Genomic DNA, 19,764 nt, shown 5'->3' on the forward strand with positions numbered 1-19,764 from the left:
CTTTCTTTCTTTCTTTCTTTCTTTCTTTCTTTCTTTCTTTCTTTCTTTGGGGTCTTTCTTTCTTTCTTTCTTTCTCCTCATCTGAGGATATGTTTCCATTGATTTTTAGAGAATGTGGAAGAGAAAGGGAAAGACAGAGAGAAACATCAAAGTGAGAAGAACACTTTGATTGCTCGCCTCCTGCATGAGCCCTGACCTGGGCCCGTGCCAGGGAGGAGCCTGCAACCTAGGTACATGCCCTTAGTCAGAATTGAACCCAGACCCAGCAGTGGGGAGGCCGAGGCATTATCCACTGAGCAAAACCAGCTAGGGCAGGATATGACATTTCTTAACCCTCCAACAGCGGACCTTCCTTTTTTTCTCCAGGAGTGTGGTAAAAAACCCTAGATCACCTTCTTGGATTCTTATTACCCAAGTTACTAAGAATATTACCAGTGGCATACAGGGAGCTTAACCAATGAGCGGTCAGAAAAGGTGTTTCCTCTGTAATTCACACCAATTGCCGGGCTTGGCCCTGCCCCAGGCCTAACGCCTCTTGCCAAGTCATTAACCCTGGGCAGGGGACCTCCAGCTCCCTCAATCGTCAGCTTGCCCCTGCTCCCCATGATTGCTGGCTCTGCCCCTGCTCCCCACCATTGCCAGCTCCCTCCCTGCTCCCCACAATCTCTGGCTCCCCCCCCTGCCCAGGCCTAACGCCTCTGACTGAGGCGTTAGACCTGGGCAGGGGACCTCCAGCTCCCTGCAATCGCGGGCTTCACTCCTGCTCCCCACCATCCCAGCTCCGCCCATGCCCAGGCCTAACGCTTGTGACCGAGGGGTCAGGCCTGGGAAGGGGACCTCTCAGCTCTGATTGCAGGCTCTGATAGCCGGTAGCTGCTGGGCGCCTACCTATGCAAATTAACCGCCATCTTTGTTGGCGGTTTATTTGCATATCATGCTGATTAACCCATGGGAGGCGTAGCGAAGGTATGGTCAATTACCCTCTTTTTCTATTAATAGATAGGATTAGAGCTGCATAACATATTCTCATGATCTGTTCTCTGTTCATCTCTCGGGTCCCTTCAATTATCAGCTGAGCCGCAGCACCGCGGCGGCGTGCGCCTCCGCCTGCGCCGCCTCCCTCCCCGCCCGTTCCAACACCCTCAGGGAACTACTTTGCCCTCCGCCTGCGCTGACGGGCTGGTCCGCGGGCCCGGCCCCGCTCCCTACTCGCGGCCCATCACATCGCCCCTCCCTACCCTAACGCCTGGATCAACTTCCCGGCGGCCTGCGACCTCCTCCCGATCCCTTCGAGGGACCAGGAAGGGAAATGTGAAGCTTCACTCGATATCCCTCCGCCGGGGTCACCCCCGCCCCTCCGTGGTAGCAGGAACTAATTCCCTTTCGGGTCACCGGAGGCCTGAGGTGGAAAGTTCACCGGTCAGAGTGCCTTGAGACCCTGGAAAAAGGGACCATCACCTCAAGTTAAAAACCCCCTGCCAGCTCAAAAAAAGAAGAGTTCGATTTAAAGTAGGGCTTTGGCCTCATGACCCCAACCAAGCCCCGCCTCTTCCTGGTTGTCTTAGCGACGACGGTGGCGTCCCAAGATGGCGTCGTGGCTGCCGGAGATTCTGTTCGAAATTGTAGGACAAGGCAAAGCGCCGAGCAAAGACCACTACCAGATGTTGATCACCCGCTCCCAGGCAAGTGCGAACCGCGGTTTACCCTCTCGACTAACTACCTGTCCGCCCCGGGGGAGCCCGGAACGCCAGCCGCGCTGGGCCGAGAGTGGCTGGGGCCCGCCGGAAGCGCCCGGTCCCGGCTCCCAGCCGGCAGATTTCCCTCGTCACCTCGGCCTCCTCAGTCGGCCCGGCGGCCCGCCGGTCCCTTCCCAATCCCCGCCCGGCTTGGCCCAGGCGAGCTTTCTCTGCCTCCGCACCACGCCGCGCTCTCCCTCCCTGCGACCGAGGGTTCCTACCCGTCGAGTTCTCTCCGCGCGAAGAGAAAAACAGGCGTCCCGGGCTTGCGTGCCGCCTCACCTCAGCGTGGGAAGGAGGGAAAGAAAGACTCATCCAAGTGTCCCAAGGAGGAGCCGGCAGGGGAGGGGGAAAGGGGCCGGTCTCTTTCCCTGGGTAGAACTTAATCCTGGGGGATTTTTAAAAAATCTCCTTGTGGCCTTCACCTGTGCCACGGTCCCATCGTAACTTCCTTATTTCTAGTAGAAACTGACCCTCACGAGCGTCGCCCTTACCTTTTGGGAGCCTTACTCTTCCATGGAAAGTGCAGGGGGTGGTACCAAAATGTTTCGGCTGCTCTGCGCGTCAGCCCCACCCATCGTGACATCTGCTCCACAACAATAAGGCCGGGGCCGGTGTTCTCGCTGTGTCCCGCGCCGCCGGCCGGCCTGTTTTTGTGTTACCTGAGCTGCTGAGGGGCTTTGGGAGGACTCGCTGTGCCCAGGAAATGCAGGGCTTGAACGGGGCCTCCACGCAACACGTTTCTGATTCCCGGCGGAGCTTACGCCTGTCACGGAGAGAGAGGTTCATGCACCTTGCACTAGACTAGAGGGTATTCCTATAAAATGACATTTAGAACTTTGTATGTATTTGCTTTGGTGTAGATAATGAATATTTCATCAGGTTTTTTTTTTCCATGAGCCCTTAAATAAACTAGGCAGAGAATGGGGTTTTTTTTTTTATAGCTTCAAAAGCACCTTTTAAAACAGAAGTAATACATATTTTGATTTTTTAAATCTACAATGTATAGATATTTCAGGCATAATATTAATATTCCCACGTGAGAGCCTGCCAATATTAAATTTTAAGTTAAACCTTTTTTTAGGGAATATTTACACATTGAATTGGAATTTCTTAATTTTTGAAATTTTTTTTTTTTTTGTAGTTTTTAGGAATGACTCTTTTCCATTCGCTTTAAGATGTATGATCCTAACTATTCTTATCTTCCTGACATGAGTTATTGGGACCAATAATATCTTCTTACCCTATTCCTACTTCATTTTTTATTTTAATCTACCTTAAGTAAGAATGTTCTAATTTTTATTTTATAGTCTTTCCCATAATTTGTCTTCTTAAAAATTTTTTTGAGTAATTATTTTTCTCAATGGTCTGGTATTACAAGTGCACTATACTCTAACATTGTAAGCCTCAGCAAGTTGAATACTTGTCTACCGTTTTGTTTTAGGAAATGAACCGTAGGAGTGGTCCTGACGTTAGTTTTCCCCAAGAATGCGTCTGTTTTTGACATTCTTCAGACTTTGCTCTCTACTGTAACTTGGGCACTTTAACTACTCTGTTTTATGAAATCTTTCCCTCCCCAAACAAATATTCTTAAATTTTTTTCTTTCTCCTTTTTTTTTTTACAGATCAAAAACTCTCCTTTATTTTAGGGCCCTATTTCTGTGAGTTGCTTGTATATAAAATTCTTTCCAGGGATGATCCATTTTCTTTTTTAAGCAAATTGAATATATTCACTACAGTTCTACCAGTGAGAGTTAATCTCAAATCTGATTAATTTACTCTCTTTATAAAGTAAAATTTGTTGTAAAAAATAGTAAGCTAAAAAAGGTTTTTTCAGTCAACTGTCTTGAGAATATGCTATTTTCTAACCGCAAAGCAATTTTTCTCAATCTCGACACAGGAAACCAAACATCCACTAAGAGGTGGTCTGACATAAATAAGTACTAAAAGACTAGAATTAAAATGTGCTTTATAAGATGGACTATTTTCTGGAGTAAATTTCTAAAACTTATTCTTGTACATTTTTTATCTCACTTTCTGCCTTTATTCCCCCAAATGTTGTATTTTATCCAAAATATGCACTAGGTTTAGATGGATACTTCTTTCACTCAGATTCCCTTTTTTATACATTTTTTACTGCTTTTATTTTTATTGGCTTTAAATCCAAATAATTGCACATATGACATGGATTTGAAGGCATACCACCATTGGCAAAGTGTGGAATATAAAATGTACACAAATATTTCCTTTGCCTTCTTGCTTACACAGTAACATTAAAAGCTTTTCTAAGGCTTACAAAGGTATTTCCAGTCAACGACTTGATGCCATGTTTTTGTTTGGGTTCTGTTTTGTTTTGTTTTTAACAAGGGACTTTATAGAATGCAGCTTGAGGTCAAGTCTGATCTTTATAATGATGATTGAAGGTTTAAAAAAATCAGTGCACTGCTTTCTAAATCAAAGATCCAATTCTTACTTTAGTTTTATGTATATATGTATATATATTTGGATTCTTTTTTTAAAAAACTAGTACTTCATAAAAGTTAAGGCCGGGAAGAATCTTGAATTTTATTTAGGCCAGGGATATTACACACCTAGCTTCTTAAAAAATTCTTAAGTTGTGTTCCTGGATGAAGAGTCTTTCCTTAATTTTTATCAGCAATTTGGCATTTACTATGGGGATGCAAAATATAAGAAGATTCCTGTCTTCCAAGAATTTATTATTCATTCAACAAATATGTATTGAACACCTTTTATAGGCTAGGTACTGTTCTAGATACTGAGAAACATCAGTGAACTAAACCAAGTACCTCCTCTCATGAAGGTTATAATACAGTGGGGATAATATAGTCAGTCATTTGATTTATATAAACACTTAAACAGTTTAACTTTTGTATCTTTTTTTTGACGTCCAAAAGAAAATTGACAAGTTAATGAATAGCACAAACATTTTTAAATCTGAGTCCAGAGGAAGCAAAAATCATTTTAGAGTGGGTGGTCCAGGAGGTTCCTATTACAAGTATTTTTGCTCTTGAAAGTCTGTCTTCTTAAAATGGAAGTGTAGTCAGAGTTAGTGGCTTAGGTTTAATGTGACAAATACTGAAAACTGCTAGAAATAGTACCCATACCCTAAATAGATGAGAATTGTCAGACGTGGCCTCCTCCAGCTAGTAACCCAGGTGGTTGTCCCAAGAGCAACATCATGTTCTCTGCAGCAGCTAAAAGAAGGGAGAATTGAGTAGTAGATTAGTCTGATTTTATCTTTCTAAAGCCTACTCAAAACTTCAAAAACATACCTGAAGCTAATGTCATCTGAAAAAAAATCCAAAAGCTCACTCCCCAAAAATATTTTTGGCATGCTTTAGAATTGTAACACTGACAAACTGAGATTGAATGTGAGCCTGTGACAACAATCTCTTATCTCAGTGACTCCTGAAAAGGGAATTAAAGAAAACTAGACTTGGTGACTGTTGTTTGAGAGACTTTGCAACAAAGTCATTTGCCATTTCAAGCCACTGACCAATTTTAAAGATTTAAAATTTAAGAACAGTCTAATGAAAATGTTAATACCTGGACATGTTGTCCCAGCAAATCCATATCTAGGATTTTATATTCAAAAATGCTTTCACATGTGTACAAGGATATGTGAGCAAGAATGTTCACCAAAGTAAAATAATTGTAAAAACATCTTTTCTACAGAAAAATATGCAACCTTTTAAAGTGATGTGATGGATCTCTGATTATTCAGTAGAACAAGTAAAATTGTAATCAAGAAGAGCAAGTTGCTGGATTAAACATCGTATAATCCTGTTTAAAAAACAACGGCAGTTTTATTTTGTTTAAAATAAATGTTGGAGGGAAAAGCTGGAGTGATTCACTCTTAGGGATTGCTTTCACTTTCTTCATTGCATATTTCTGAAAGATCTGATTTTTTCTACAATGAGCATTTATGTTTATAATCAGAGAAAAGCAATAAAAAATTAAAATGGTTAACTCTTACTCAGACAAGTTGCCCTACTCTGTGTAACAGTTTCACCAGCACCACCTCCCACATTAAATGATGGGCAGCATTAATAATTTGTCACCAAAGATCCTGCTGTGGTTTTTTTGTGGGTTTTTTTTTTTTTGGTGGAGGGGTGTAAATCTAATTCTACAAATTTAGAGGGGGTGCAAATGAGTTAATGATTACTTGGGAAATTTTAAGGAGATATTAGTGTCTAAAAACTTCTGACCTTTGATTTTTGCTTTTGTTTTCGTTTTTAATGTAGGTAATAATTATTTTTGAGAAACGAAAGGATTGCCCTCTCTTGCCATGCTGGTTGTAAGATAATACTAATGAGCTACAAAAACATGTGGAGGGTAAAACAAGGCAAAGGTGATATAGTGAATAGATTTACTTGCCCTCCAATAAAGCTTAGAGAACAGAATGTCTCAAGTAAATTGAAATCATATTAAGAAGACACCAGATTGCAGATTTTGAGAGCTGCATGGGATGCAGTCAACTTGTTATTGTGATGGTATTTCCCCAGGGAACCCAGGAACCCCTAAATTATGCTCTGTTGTAGGCCTGTCCCCCACATAAGGTCCTCAGAGTCAAATAAATGGAGAAAATAAAGCTTCCTCTTTCCTTATCCCTAATGGAACCCTCCCTCTGATGGAACTGAATGATTCTGCAGACTTAAGCTACCTCAGACTTCAAAGCTACCTCGCCCATTCTGCCCAGTGGCCACCAGCCATAGCACGCTTGCCTCTTTTAAAGCCCAAAGTCATGTATTTTACCCTTCCACTTTTTATGGTTTGACTTACCCTCCTCTTTTTCAGCTGTCTTTCTCCCCCAACCCCTTGTTTTTCCCTCTATCGTTAAAAGATAGGCTTTCCCCTTCTTCACTGCATTTTAGAACTTTCAGCCCCACCCTGCTCAAGGAAGGTTTTGGTTTTCCCTGCTGCTCTTTCTGACAGCAGCACCTGCTGTAAACACCCTTCCCTGCCCTACAGGTTTGGCCAGGTGTTTATCCTTCTTCATTACTCTTCTATTCCTCATACCTGACACACTTCAGAAAAATAATTCCCAATCTGACACTCCAGGATGTGCCCCATGAGAGTTGTGAAAACGTTTTTAATCCACAATTTCAATTCCTTTTAATTTTTTCAAGTGGCATGTGGCACTTTTTGGAGGAGAAGGGTAAAATAATACAAATAATGTGATTAAACTCTTAAAAGTAACAATATTCAGTACTTTACCATATTATCAACGAGTCATCGAGTGGCTCTTAAGTCCTCATTTCAAAATTACATGACGACTCCACATAGCTCTAGCATCATCTATTTCCAGGTAAATCATTCATTCAGCACCTATTCAATCTGGGCAGTTAATTTGTGTTCACCCTGCATTGACACAGATTTACCTCCTAATTATATGGGGCAGTAGAGCACTTAATTGGGAGTCACTGAGTCATGGATCCTTTTAGTCCTGCTAATCTGCAAGCTCTTGACCTGGGGCAAGGCATTTAATTTGTCTGGGCCCAGTTGCCTCATCAACATAATAAGATTACTAGTCTAAGAGATCACTAAGGTTTATTCCATCTCTAAAATGCTATTTCACATGAAAGTAGTGTTTTACCTGGGAGAAAGCCCTGGATTTTTTATTTTATTTTTTTCAGGAAAATTGCATTTGTATCAAAGATTCTGTATTACTAGCTAGACGTATGGTCTGGTGTAAATCTTCATCTCTAAAATGAACAGTTCAACCCTTGGCCACTTCCCAGATTTGGTGAAAACCAAATGTATATAAAAAAGCACTCTAGCCCTGACCAGGTGGCTCAGTTGGTTGAGGTATCGTCCCTTACACCAAAAGGGTTGCAGGTTCGATCCCCAGTCTGGGCGCATGCATGCTCGCGCTCCCTCCTCCCCCCCTCCTTCTCTCTTTCATCAATAAACATACTTTTTTTTTAAAAATATATTTTATTAATTTTTTACAGAGAGGAAGGGAGAGAGAGATAGAGAGTTAGAAACATCGATGAGAGAGAAACATCGATCAGCTGCCTCCTGCACACTCCCTACTGGGGATGTGCCCGCAACCCAGGTACATGCCCTTGACCGGAATCGAACCTGGGACCTTTCAGTCCGAAGGCTGACGCTCTATCCACTGAGCCAAAACGGTTTCGGCATCAATAAACATACTTTTAAAAATTTTTTTAAAGCACTCTAAACCAGTGTTTCTCTAAGAGATGTTTCATGATCAAATAAGTTTAGAAAATCCAGGATTAAACACCATTCTATTTGCTTCTCCAGAATTTTTAAGAGCCTTTAAAATCCTATTGCGCAATATGAAATCTCCAAGAGGAGATAGTAGCATGGAGTTTTTCCTACAGGCATGTGACTACGGAACCTGTTTTTCTCTGAGCATCTCAGAAACTGAGATTCTGTGCAATGTTCTTTGCAAAATACCCAGTAGTGTGCCTGGTATAAGGCAGCAAATACTGAAAAATGTTTAAGGATTTATATTGCATTGTCTTCTTCCAATGACAAATTAGTCAAACTTAACATTTCAATGAAAATGTTTGTAGTAGCTGTTAGTCATCTCACAACTATGTTATTTTATTTATTTTTACAATCAGCTTATATTTCCACAAAAATACCTATTGATGTTTTGATTGGGATTATAATGAAATGTGTAGATCCATTTGTGGTCAAATAACATCTTTATTATCAAGTTTCAAATCCACAAATATATACTTACTTTTAGAATTTTTTAGTTATTCTTTAATTTTGCTCAATGATTTCTCATAGAGTAGAAATCTTACATATATTTGTTAGATTTCTAGGTGTTTGACCTCTTTGTTCTATTTTAAATTAAATTCCTTTTTAAAGTTTTATTTTCTGTTTGTAACTAGTAACAAAAACAATTGATTTTTGTTTCTGGTAAATTTCCTTTTATCTAGAACGTTTATCAATATCTAGTGATCTTGCCAAAAGTCAGTTGCTAATTCTAATAATTTATAATTCTTTTAGATTTTTGGATATATTCATGTCACCTCTGAATAATGACACATATTTCTTCCTAATCCTCATGTCTTCTTTATCCTTGCCTTATTCCATTGGCTAAGATTTTCACTAAAATATTGAAAAGCAATGATGCAAGACATTCTTTTCTTATTCCTGGACTTATGAGGAAGGCTTTTCATATTTTGCCATAAAGTATAATATTTGCTGTATGTTTATAAAAATCACATTAACAACATTTCCTTTTATTTCAAGTTTTCTAAAAGTTCATTTTGGATGGATAGTGAATTTGATTTTAAAAAACAAAAACAAAAAATGATCATCTATAACAATAAAAGCTTAATATGCTAATTAGACCGGACATCCTTTGGACGAAGCCAGTGGCCAGAGGGAAGCCCAGGTCCTGGGTCCTGGGTGCCTGCCAGTGGCCGGAGAGAAGTCTGGGTCCCGGGTGCCTGCTGGTGGCCAGAGGGAAGCCCGGGTCCCGGGTGCCAGAGAGAAGCTGGTGCCAGCAGCCGGGGAAAGGAAGGCCTACTCTTGCACGAATTTCGTGCATTGGGCCTCTAGTTTAGTTATATATTAAAATTTAAATTTGTAGTTTTTCTCTGAATAATTCTTCAGATCAAATATCTTGACTCCAGGACCACCACCATGCTCATCATACCTTAAATAATACCCACCACTTTCCCATTCTGTCACTGTACACTAGGGCCCAATCATCTGGGTCACTTCTTGTTAGCCTCCCTATATCCAAGTCCTTTCCCTCCTTTGAGTCTTATCTAAAACTAGAGGCCCGGTGCACAAAATTCATGCACGGGTGGGGTCCGTAGGCCTGGCCGGCGATTAGGGCTTATGGGGGCCGTCTCGTCCAGTCCTGATTGGGGCCAGGCCAGCTGGGTCCTGCCGGCTGCCAGCCGGGGCCTGCCGGCTCTGCTGGACAGGGCCTGCGGGATGGGGGAAGGGGTGGGAGAGGTTGGCTGGCCATGGGAGGTTGGCTGTGGGAGTGCACTGATCACCAGAGGGTAGCTCCTGCATTGAACGTATGGCCCCTGGTGGTCAGTGCACATCATAATGAATGGTCAACCGGTTGTTTCGATCATTCCGGTCGTTTGGTCCTAATGGTCACTTAGGCTTTTATATATATATATATATATATATATATATATATATATATATATAGATGCCCATTTGACATTTCAAGTCAATGAGGAAATATAGAACCACTCAATAATTATAGTGACAATTCACAATCAAAATTGTCACAAAATTTTAAAAATTACCTAAATCTCTCTCTCTCTCGTGCTATATATTGAAAAGTTTCATATGGATTGAAGAACTAAGTGCTGTACACACAGACATACACTGTAAAAGTGCCATAAGAAATAAAAGAGTATTGTTTTAATTTGGAGGTAGATTCTATGCAAGACTCTGAATCTGGAACCCACATACATTTAAATAAAATTTTGTTTCATAAATGATACTTAAAACACATTTAATAAATTACCTGAGAGAAAATGTTAACCACATATTTACTAGGCAAAGCATTAATATACTCTGTATTAAAAAGTTATCTATATAAAACCCTAATATGCAAATAGACCAAATGGCAAGACAACTGAACAACCGGTCACTATGATGTGCACTGACCACCAGGGCGCACGCGTAGAACATGGCAGGCGTTGGCCATGGCAGGATGGTGAAGCAGGTGAGCGGGGGCGCCAGACCAAGGTGGCGCACCACTCACTGTCATCAGGGTGAGCCTCTGGTGGTTATTGAAAATTCTTTGCTCCTGCGTCCTGCAGTCTCGCCTGGCGCTTGCACCTACTGCCAGCACTGGCCCCGCTTGCACCCACTGCCAGCGCCATCAGCGTGTGGGAGCAGCAGCGGGAGCAGGGCTGCCAGCAGACAGAGGACTGGGGGCAATGGCAGGAGGAGCCAGGGTGGAGGTTCGGAGGATGGGCTGAGACCCGCCCCTGTGTCCACCGCAGCCTCACGGCCCACAGTTCCTTTCAAGGTGCACAAATTCGTGCACTGGGCCCATAGTTAATATATAAAGTAATAAGGTAAATAGTCTCATAGAAAAATAAGCAAAGACTATGGATGGTTACTGAAGAAATACATATGACAGCCCTGGCAGGTATGGCTCAGTGATAGAGCATCAGCTGGCACACCAAAGGGTCACAGATTTGATTCCTGGTCAAGGGCATGTACCTAGGTTGCAGGTTTGTTCCCCAGCCTTGGTTGAGGCACGTGCGGTATGCGACCAATCGATGTGTCTCTCTCACCTCTCTCTTTCCATCCCTCATCCCTCCCTTCAACTCTCTCTTTAAAGAAAAAAAACAAATGAGAAAAATATCCTCAGGTGAGGATTAACCAAAAAAAAAGACAGAAATACACATGACTAATAAACATATGAAAAGATGATTCACCTTACTAGTGATCAAGGAAATATAATTTAAAGCCACAAGATGCACTTTTTTTTCACTGGCAGAAATTGAAACCATCCAGGTTGACAAGGCTGAGAGAGAAAGGGCTTCATGAAGTGTTTGCTCACCAAGTCCTGGACCATGCCAACAACAAAGACTACAGCAAGGGGATTGGACAGTGGAGATCTGAGCCATCTGGTGAGAGCATTGGAAGGTATCCTACCTAGGTCCAAGAAGACTTCATGAGGCCTAGATGTGAGCTGAGATGAAGATGAAGAGCTAGGGACAGTCATGTGAGCCAAGGATGTGTGAGCCCAGCACTTGTTTCAGGGGTGAGTGATAAATCATGTACTAGTGCAGGAAGTACTAGTAAAGCTTGGTGTCCATACCACTAAGGAGCAGCCAGGGAGCAGATCAGGAAGTGTAAATCAAGAATTAAGACTTGCTCCAGCCAGTCAGTGGTTTTCAAATTACCCTTTGGTTTTACAAATAAATGGACCAGTGAGGTTCCACAAGCATTTTATTCAAATCTCCTCTTTGGGAATATTTTCCACTAATTTGGAAGTTGTAACACAAAGGAAATACCTAAATGTTCACATGTTTTATGTATCAAATTTTAACGCCTTGTGCTTCCAAAATCTAGATGCACATGTTTTGGTGCAGGCCACAGAGGAAAGCATCTGTCATCACTGTGAATACAGTAGAATTTCTCACAAATGTGTCATTGTTTGGGAAGGCTGAGCTATGATCAACCCTGTTTGGATTCGTGCCTGTACAAGGTAGGTACAGTCAGATAGAGAAAGCCTGAAGATCAGGAGAAGCTCAGATGCACCATCTCAGGACAGATCATGGAACCTGAGAGTTCCCCCCAAAACACATTGACCACCTTGTGATAATGACATCAAGCTAGAGAGTTAACACACAGTAAGCAATTTTCAATGCTTTTTGTCTGAACGTGGTATTTGTGATAAGAACACAGAATTTGGTAGATATTGGTAATTCAACTCTAAAATGAAAGTCTTAATTAACTACTCTCACATGTTTGGATCTCCTGGATCCTCTGAATTGAAGAGTATCCTAAAAGCAGTAATTAAAACAAAATGATTTTAATTTACTCAATACATGTTTGAGTGCTTTCTACTAATGGGTGCTACTGGGTGCTGTGCAAACACTAAGGATACAGAAGGGAGCAAAAGCACATGTTCTCTGCCCTCGTGGAGCTGGATGCTGAGCAAATAAGCACGTAAGCTGAACTAAAATGTGAACCAAACGAGATGTCAACCATGGTAAGTGCTGTCAAGGAGACACACAAGTGCTCAAGGATGTGGCCTGGTCGGAGAGGTGGAGGAAGGCTCTCCAGAGGAACTGAGGCTTGATCTGCCATCTGGAAGACTGGGCGACGGGAAAGAAGGCCCATGCAGCTGGAGTGCAGAGACCAGGGTAGCGAGGCCAAGCAGGCTTCTTAGAACATAATCGGGAGCTTTGTCCTGATACTGAGAGAACCAGAGCCATTGATTTTTAAGAGGATGAAGTGACTGGAATACTAAATTCCAATGATTGTGAGGTACACTTTTTTTTACCTCTTATCCCCAGAATCAAATTTAATTAGCATTTTTTTTCTGTGCTATTCATAAAATAACGTACAGTTGATGGCATGTTAGAGTTAGTGAAATGTGGTAATCAGGTTTGCATTTTTAAAGGATAAGTCTGGATAAAATGTCAACAGATTTATGACTATCTGCATGGATCAGGGTTTTCTTTTTATTATAATAAAATGCAGATATTGACTACTAATGTTGAATAACACTAATATTCATTTTCATCTATATTTCACTGCCTAATTTCAGAGGTCTCTTTATCAGAATAGTTTCTTTGCTCCAGTCAACTTATAACTAAATATTATTATTCTGAACTTACAAAAAGTCTGTCTTCAAAAAAATAGATAAATATAAATTGATATAGATAGACATAAATAGATACAGATAAGATCTATACAGATTTCCCTTCATAAAAGGATTCTGCAATGAAAAACTAAAAGTTTGAAAACTACTGTTCAAGGTAATAGGGATCCACAGCAGACTTTTGGGGAGAATGACATGATTGGAGCTGTGGGACAGAACAGACTCTGGTACAGCAATGTGGAAGACATGAGGGAGTGGAAGAAGTTTCTGTGGAGAGGAGATGCACAAGTGAAATGATCTTGTTTCTTATTTTTAAAAATGTCCATAATACTTTTTACCTCCTAATAATGTTTTAAGGATTTTATGAAGTAAATATACAAGTTATTGACAATTCTTCCCAACCTTACATTTTTATTCTGGTAAGTTCTTTTAGTTCCGAAATGAGTCTCCTCTCTAAAACTATTAAAAGGTCTCTTTGGCATTTCTTTTTAAGGGAGAGTTTGGCATTCAACAGGACAAAACTTGTTTATGCATTCCATACCCTTTTGTGCCAGACAGTCTCGGTGACTGCCTCCAGCTCCTCCACGGCCCTCTTCCACATACATGGTCATTACTTCCTGCAGTTACTCAAGATTCTCTCTTCCTTAAAGACCTGGCTATCGGAGCCTTCCCAAAGCTCCTCAAAAGACACTCTTAAAGGAGCTAAGTGTCAAATATATGGTGACAGAAGAAGGTTTGACTTTGGGTGGTGGACACACAATGCAATAAACAGATGATGTATCATATAATTGTATACTTGAAACCTGTATAATTTTATTAACCAATGTCATCCCAATAAATTCAATAAAAATAAATAAATAAAATTAAAAATACCGAGTCTTACCTCTGCCTAAAATGCTTTTTCCCTTTTCAAAAAAGGGGCTATGAGGCCATCATAGTGCTGGATGTATTTTTAGTGCTTTTGTATTTTGCTTACTGTATCAATTTTATTTTTCCCAAGTAGTAGACCTTATTAAAGTAGCGACTAAAAAAGATTTTAAAATAAATGAAATAAAAATTATTCCTCAATATTACCTTTAAATACTTATTTTTTACTTTTTTTTTTTTTTTTTTTACTTTTTGCAGTTAGTAACCCAAAGACTGCTTTATGAATAACATAACTAAGAATATTTCGTAAACACAGGGAACACGTCTTCATCATAGGTACTTACTGCAGTGTCACATGCCTTATGTGTAAGGTTTGTGCATTTGGAATAATTCTGCCATAATGGTTAGTTGTGTATCTGATTTGTGGAGAAATTGTCTATACAACCTATGTAGGTATGTGTTATGAGTTGAACTATGTCTTCCCCCAAAAATGTTGTTTAAGTTCTAACCTCCAGTATCTCAGATTGTGGCCTTATGTAGAAACAGGGTTATTGCAGATATTATTAAAATGATAGCATACTGGAATAAGTGGGCCCCCTAATCCAGTGACTGGTATCTTTATAAGAAGATGGAAATGTGAATACATACACAGGCCATGTGATGACCAATGGCCACTGTGATTTGGAGAACCCAATCCAAACCAATTAGATGCTGAAACTGTTGAGAATGGAGCATTCCCTTTACTCTGAACTTACAGTGATGTGAGCTACCAGTAGCCACCTTGTCTCTACCAGGGAGCTGTAAGCTTGTCACCACCAGGGACAACCTGCCAACACAGGTACAGAGAGATCGGATCTTTGTGGCGTTGTTTGCTGCTTCTGGGGCCAACTGGGCCTACGGCTATGCATGCCAATAAGGTTCTTTTCTTTCACTCTAACCAGGTTGACAGGGTTTTCCATCACCTAAAACTGGAAACGCCCTAACTGGTGCAAGTCAGAGGGCCACCCTGATAGAATCAGCAGTGGCTGGGATGGCAGGCCAGATGTCAAATGCAGAATAAAATGGGTTCAAGGAAGGTCAGGCCCAGTGATAGGAGCTGTGGGTGATACAGGCAGTTTGAAGTTCAGCCTCTCCAATATAAATAAAGATTTGAAAGACAAGGTTAAAAGTGTTTGAGTTCATAAATCATGGTGGCTATTGTTATAAGACAAAACCAAACACAAACAGTAGCCTGGGAGTAGATATGTGATACATTCAAGAGCCGTGGCCCATTGGCAACTTTGCTGGCTACCATGGCTGTATGTACGGACCTGGACAAACTGCTGATGTAACCATCTCCCCAGATCTGCTTGTAAAAACTGCATGAGGTTATGTGTGTTGAAAAAAGGCACCTAGCCCGGCCAGCATGGCTCAGTGGTTTAGCATAGATCTATGAACCAGAAGGTCACAGTTCGATTCCTGGTCAGGGCATATGCCTGGGTTGCAGCTCGATCCGTTCAGGAGGCAGCTGATCAATGATTCTCTATCATCATTGATGTTTCTATCTCTCCCTCTCCCTTACTCTTTGAAATCAATAAAAATAAGTTAGAAAAAGAAAAAAAGGCACCTAATACAAAAAATGTGTTCACTAAATTAAAATGTTCCCACCTTTCTTAAAAACTGCCTGCCTCTCCCATATTCTCCACACTAGAAACCAGTCATGTTTGAGGAATCAAAGAAAAACAAAAATATAGCTCGCAAACAAAGCAGAATTCATGTAAATGTTCTAGGCAAGTTTACATTTCACATTAAAATGCATTTATTTAACAGTTTCACTTATGACTTTCCAGTTGTTTTATCGATATTAATTATTACAGTATCCAAACTAGAAAGATAGTATCACTTCTTTAAATATGAGGATATCAAATGAGTTGTTTAAGGCAAAAAGAATTATTTTATTAGTACCTAAAATTCTAGACCATGTTAACTATTTTAAATATAAGAGAAAAAACTAAATTTCTGATAGAAGCAGTAAAACTGGTGTGTGTGTTTTTTAAGCATAAGAAAAGTAAGAGTTTTATTGGTTTATTCTGAAAAAAACCCTAAAGAACTATAGCTTATAACAAGGTTTAGCTAAAGATCATTGATTATTTTTTAGGAGAAATGTAATTGCAAGAAATGAGGATGAATATGGTTTATTACTGTTCTAATTTAGATGAGAAAAAGTCAGCAATATTGGCAAAGCCACAAATTGTATGGAGGGTGCAGAGAAGGGGCAGGAAGATAACAGTGTGGTAAAAAGAGTTTGTAAATAGGTCATAGCCAATACTACCAGTAACATGGTAGTTAATTAAATGCATGGATTCTATTAGCAGATCCCACTATTTACTGGTTGTTGGACCACATAGGCAAGTTACTTTCCTCTACCTTAGTTTTTCCATCTTAAAAAATGGGTCTAATAATGATACCTCAAAAGGTTGTGAGAAATAAGTGAGCTAATACTAGTAAATATAAGCAACCTAGAACAATGCTTGGTGTATAGTAAGTGCTATGTGTGTTTATTGTTATTAATGAGGTTGGTTGATTGCTTGGAAGTGGATAGATTTAGTACTAAAATAGTACTTATTTTTAAGTCGGTTAAAATGTATTCCTTTAAAAAAAAAAATCTCAGAGTGAAGAACAAACAGCATCTGACAGGACCAAAGGCTTACTTCAGAATCCATCATCTTGCCCCTTAAAGTCAGATTCCCTTCCAGACTTGGTTCTTCACCTTTCTGCTCTCAAGCTGCTGATTCCTCCCTCTCCTTGACTTTGCCCTTTCCTCCCTCATGTCCAGTTGGAAATCAAGTCTTGTCCCCCCTTCCTTTAAACTCAGGTTCATCCTTCTCTCCTTCCCCTTTGCTCCCTCATTGCCTCTTACCAGTCTTGCTGTGTCTCCCAGTTGGTCTCCACATCTCGAGTCCTCCTCCTTCCTGTCCACCACTGCCCACAGGTGAATCTTCCAAAATTCTGAGGGGGGACAATACAGTCGATCCTAATTACCCATGGATTCCATGCCTGTGAATTTGCTCACTAAAATTTACTTGGAACCCCAAGATCAATATACTCCTGGTGCTTTCCCAGTCATTCATGGACATCTGCAGAGCAGAAAAACGATTGAGTCCACCCACTGGCATGTCCCCAGCTGATGTGGAACAGGGCCACCATCTGCCTTCTTAGTTTAGCTCTCATCTGAAAACAAGGGTCCTTGTTGTGGTCTATTTAGTGCCATATTTTCCTCATTTTTGTGTGTTTTTTTGTTGGTGGTTTCGCTGTTTAAAATGGCCTCCATGCATAGTGCTAAAGTGCTGTCTAGTGTCCTAAGTACAAGAAGGCTGCCATGTGCCTTATAGAGTTATACTGCTGTTGGCTATGAGTTCAATGTTAATGAATCAATATATGCTGAACGAAGTACCTTTAAAATGAAACACATAAAGCAAGGTTATGTATTGGTCAGTTGATGAAAATGTGACCAGAGGCTGGCAGGAACCTACCTCTGTGTTTCCCGAGGGCAGTGATTCGGTATTGGATAATTCAGAGTTGGTGGAGACTTTTTTTAGAACCTAATCACATGAATAATGAGAATCAGCTGTACACATATACATTCATAGACTCAGGATATGTGGTGCTCCATTTCACTATGGGATATTGATCGACACAATCTGGCCCCTTTTCCCTCTCCTAACTTGTCTCCTAATACTCTGACACAAGTCTCTGTTACAACCAAATTGACAATCTTTTTTTCTGCCCATGATTCATTTCAACCTTTGCCCCTCCCCACTCTTTTCACCCTCACTCCACTGGGGAGCAGTCACAAGGATGAGCATGTGAGCCAGTTCTGTCCAATCATGAATCCCCCTGCCTCTAGGCCAGGACATGTGTGGGTAGTTGACACAGTCTAGACTCCACAGTCTAGTAGACCAATACAATCATTCCCTGAGATTTTTTTACCCTCAAAGAGAGTTTCTCATTTTCTGGTGGGTCCTCAAGCTGGGTGATTAGGCCTAGAATTTCCAGCTGCCAGTTCCCCACTGCAAAAGGGACATGCATCTGCCATAGAAGGTAATGAGGCCAACGGCAGAGGAGTGGAAACGGGGAAAGAGAAAGAGCTGATAATCTGGTGCTGTCACTTTGCACCCCTGTTATGCCTGAGGCCACCCACAACACTGTCTTTCCAAATTATACAACCCAACACTACTGCTTTCTTAATAAAATACTTGGTATGAGTCTGTCTCTTGAGACCAGGAGCTCTGAATAATACACTCAGACATTTTGATCTCTCTTGAATTCACTCTTGCTCTAAATCACAACTTTCTCCCTAATGTGGATTTCTTTTGGTCCAAAATGTAGTGGACCTGGATTTTCTTCTATCTTTTCTTTCCTTAAGACTATTCCTGGGATAGAGTGTGAAACAGCAAACTGGGAATTGGGAATATGAACAGGAAGTAAAACAAGAGTAGAACTTTTGCAGTGTAGCCCCAGGAGGGAGAAAGGAAGTATAGGCAGGTAACAGAGGCCTTAGAATTGCACTTCCATGGACCATGTATGATCCAAGGGGTTCAGTCAGGTCTCAGTACTCTGCTGCATGTAAGGTATGCTGTGAGCTAAACCTCTGCAATCTTGATTATGTGGGGCCTATCCTCACACAGGCATCCTCTCTTGAACTTGAATAATGTCACTTCTGTCCTTCAGTCTCCTTATTCTACCCCTCCACCTGGAACACTCTGTTCCCAATCTTGGCAATTTCTAGGAAGTGAAGTGGATAGTAGGAAGAATTCTAGGCAGTGGGCATCCATTTTAGCAAAGTCACTGAATTATCTACACTAATAAAAGAGAAACATGGTAATTAGCGTACGACTGCTACCCTTCCCATTGGCTAATCAGCATATCCTTATGCAAATTAACTGTCAGCCAAGATGGCGGCCGGAAGCCATGCACTGAAGCGAACAGGGAGGCTTGCTTGCTCCAGTGACTGCAGACTCCAACGTTCCCCGCCTGACTTGCCGGCCTCTCAGCTGCAACTCTAAGAACTATGTTGCAAATATAGAAGCTAAACAAAACCCTAGAAACCGGCTTTCAGTCAGCCGGGCTTCAGCCAGCCGGACCGCAACATTGTATCAAATACAGAAGATAAAGGCCAGAAACCTGCTTTCAGCAGCGAGGCCTCAGAGCTAAAGCTGGCCCAGAATAAAAAAGAAAAAAGAAAAAAAGGAGCAGTTGGGAGCTTCAGTCACCCGCCAGCCTGAAAACGGCCCTCAGCCCCTCAGCCAGACTGGCCAGGCACTCCAGTGGGGACCTCCACCCTGATTCAGGACACCCTTCAGGGCAAACCAGCCAGCCCCCACCCGTGCACCAGGCCTCTATTCTATATAGTAAAAGGTAATATGCCTCCTGCACCGGGATCAGCGGAGCAGCGAGGCTCCCGGCACTGGGATTAGCGTGACGGGGGGCAGCCCCCAAAACCCCCTGATCGCCTTGGGGGTTATGTGTGTGGAGAGGGCCCGGGGCCACCACTCTCGCTTTTCGCGGTGTTAGGTTGGTGAAGGGGGGAAGGTACCCCAAAGCCACTTTAAAGCGCTGCGTGTGGGCGGGAGTGAGGGGAGGTTCCCACATCCCCGGTGATTGCTCTGGGGGGTTGTGTGGAAAAGGGGGGGAACACCCCACGACCCCTAAACTCGCTTGGGGACATTAGTGTTTCAGGGGGAAAGTTCCCAATAACACCCATCGCGCTAGGCGTAGGTGATAACGGGGGTGGGGGCCACATCGCCCTTTTTTCCCCCGATCAGACGATGAATAATTCAGAACGCGCCAAACCCC

General features: G+C 41.7%; 2 protein-coding genes across 20 annotated transcripts in view; one reads left to right on the forward strand and one right to left on the reverse strand.

The window, feature by feature from the left end:
- TRIP12 (thyroid hormone receptor interactor 12) overlaps positions 1-2,087 on the reverse strand; it is a 128,049-nt gene extending 125,962 nt beyond the window's left edge. For 9 of the 19 annotated variants that reach the window (XM_023762056.1, XM_014463528.2, XM_014463512.2 and 6 more), the window contains exon 1: positions 1,958-2,064. The gene's annotated coding sequence lies outside the window, so the exon portion shown is untranslated. Of the gene's footprint in view, positions 1-1,957 lie in introns of all 19 variants that reach the window. The other 10 variants (XM_023762072.1, XM_023762067.1, XM_014463532.2 and 7 more) reach the window with 6 other exon arrangements.
- Positions 1,242-19,764, forward strand: part of FBXO36 (F-box protein 36) — a 59,552-nt gene continuing 41,029 nt past the window's right edge. Inside the window, exon 1 of the mRNA XM_006082616.3 lies at positions 1,242-1,682. Within this exon, the coding sequence (XP_006082678.1) occupies positions 1,587-1,682 (96 nt within the window). The 5' untranslated portion in view covers positions 1,242-1,586. The remainder of the gene's footprint in view (positions 1,683-19,764) is intronic.

The sequence above is a fragment of the Myotis lucifugus genome, unplaced genomic scaffold (genome assembly GCF_000147115.1).
Source record: "Myotis lucifugus unplaced genomic scaffold, Myoluc2.0 scaffold_3, whole genome shotgun sequence".
NCBI classification, from domain to species: Eukaryota; Metazoa; Chordata; class Mammalia; order Chiroptera; family Vespertilionidae; genus Myotis; species Myotis lucifugus.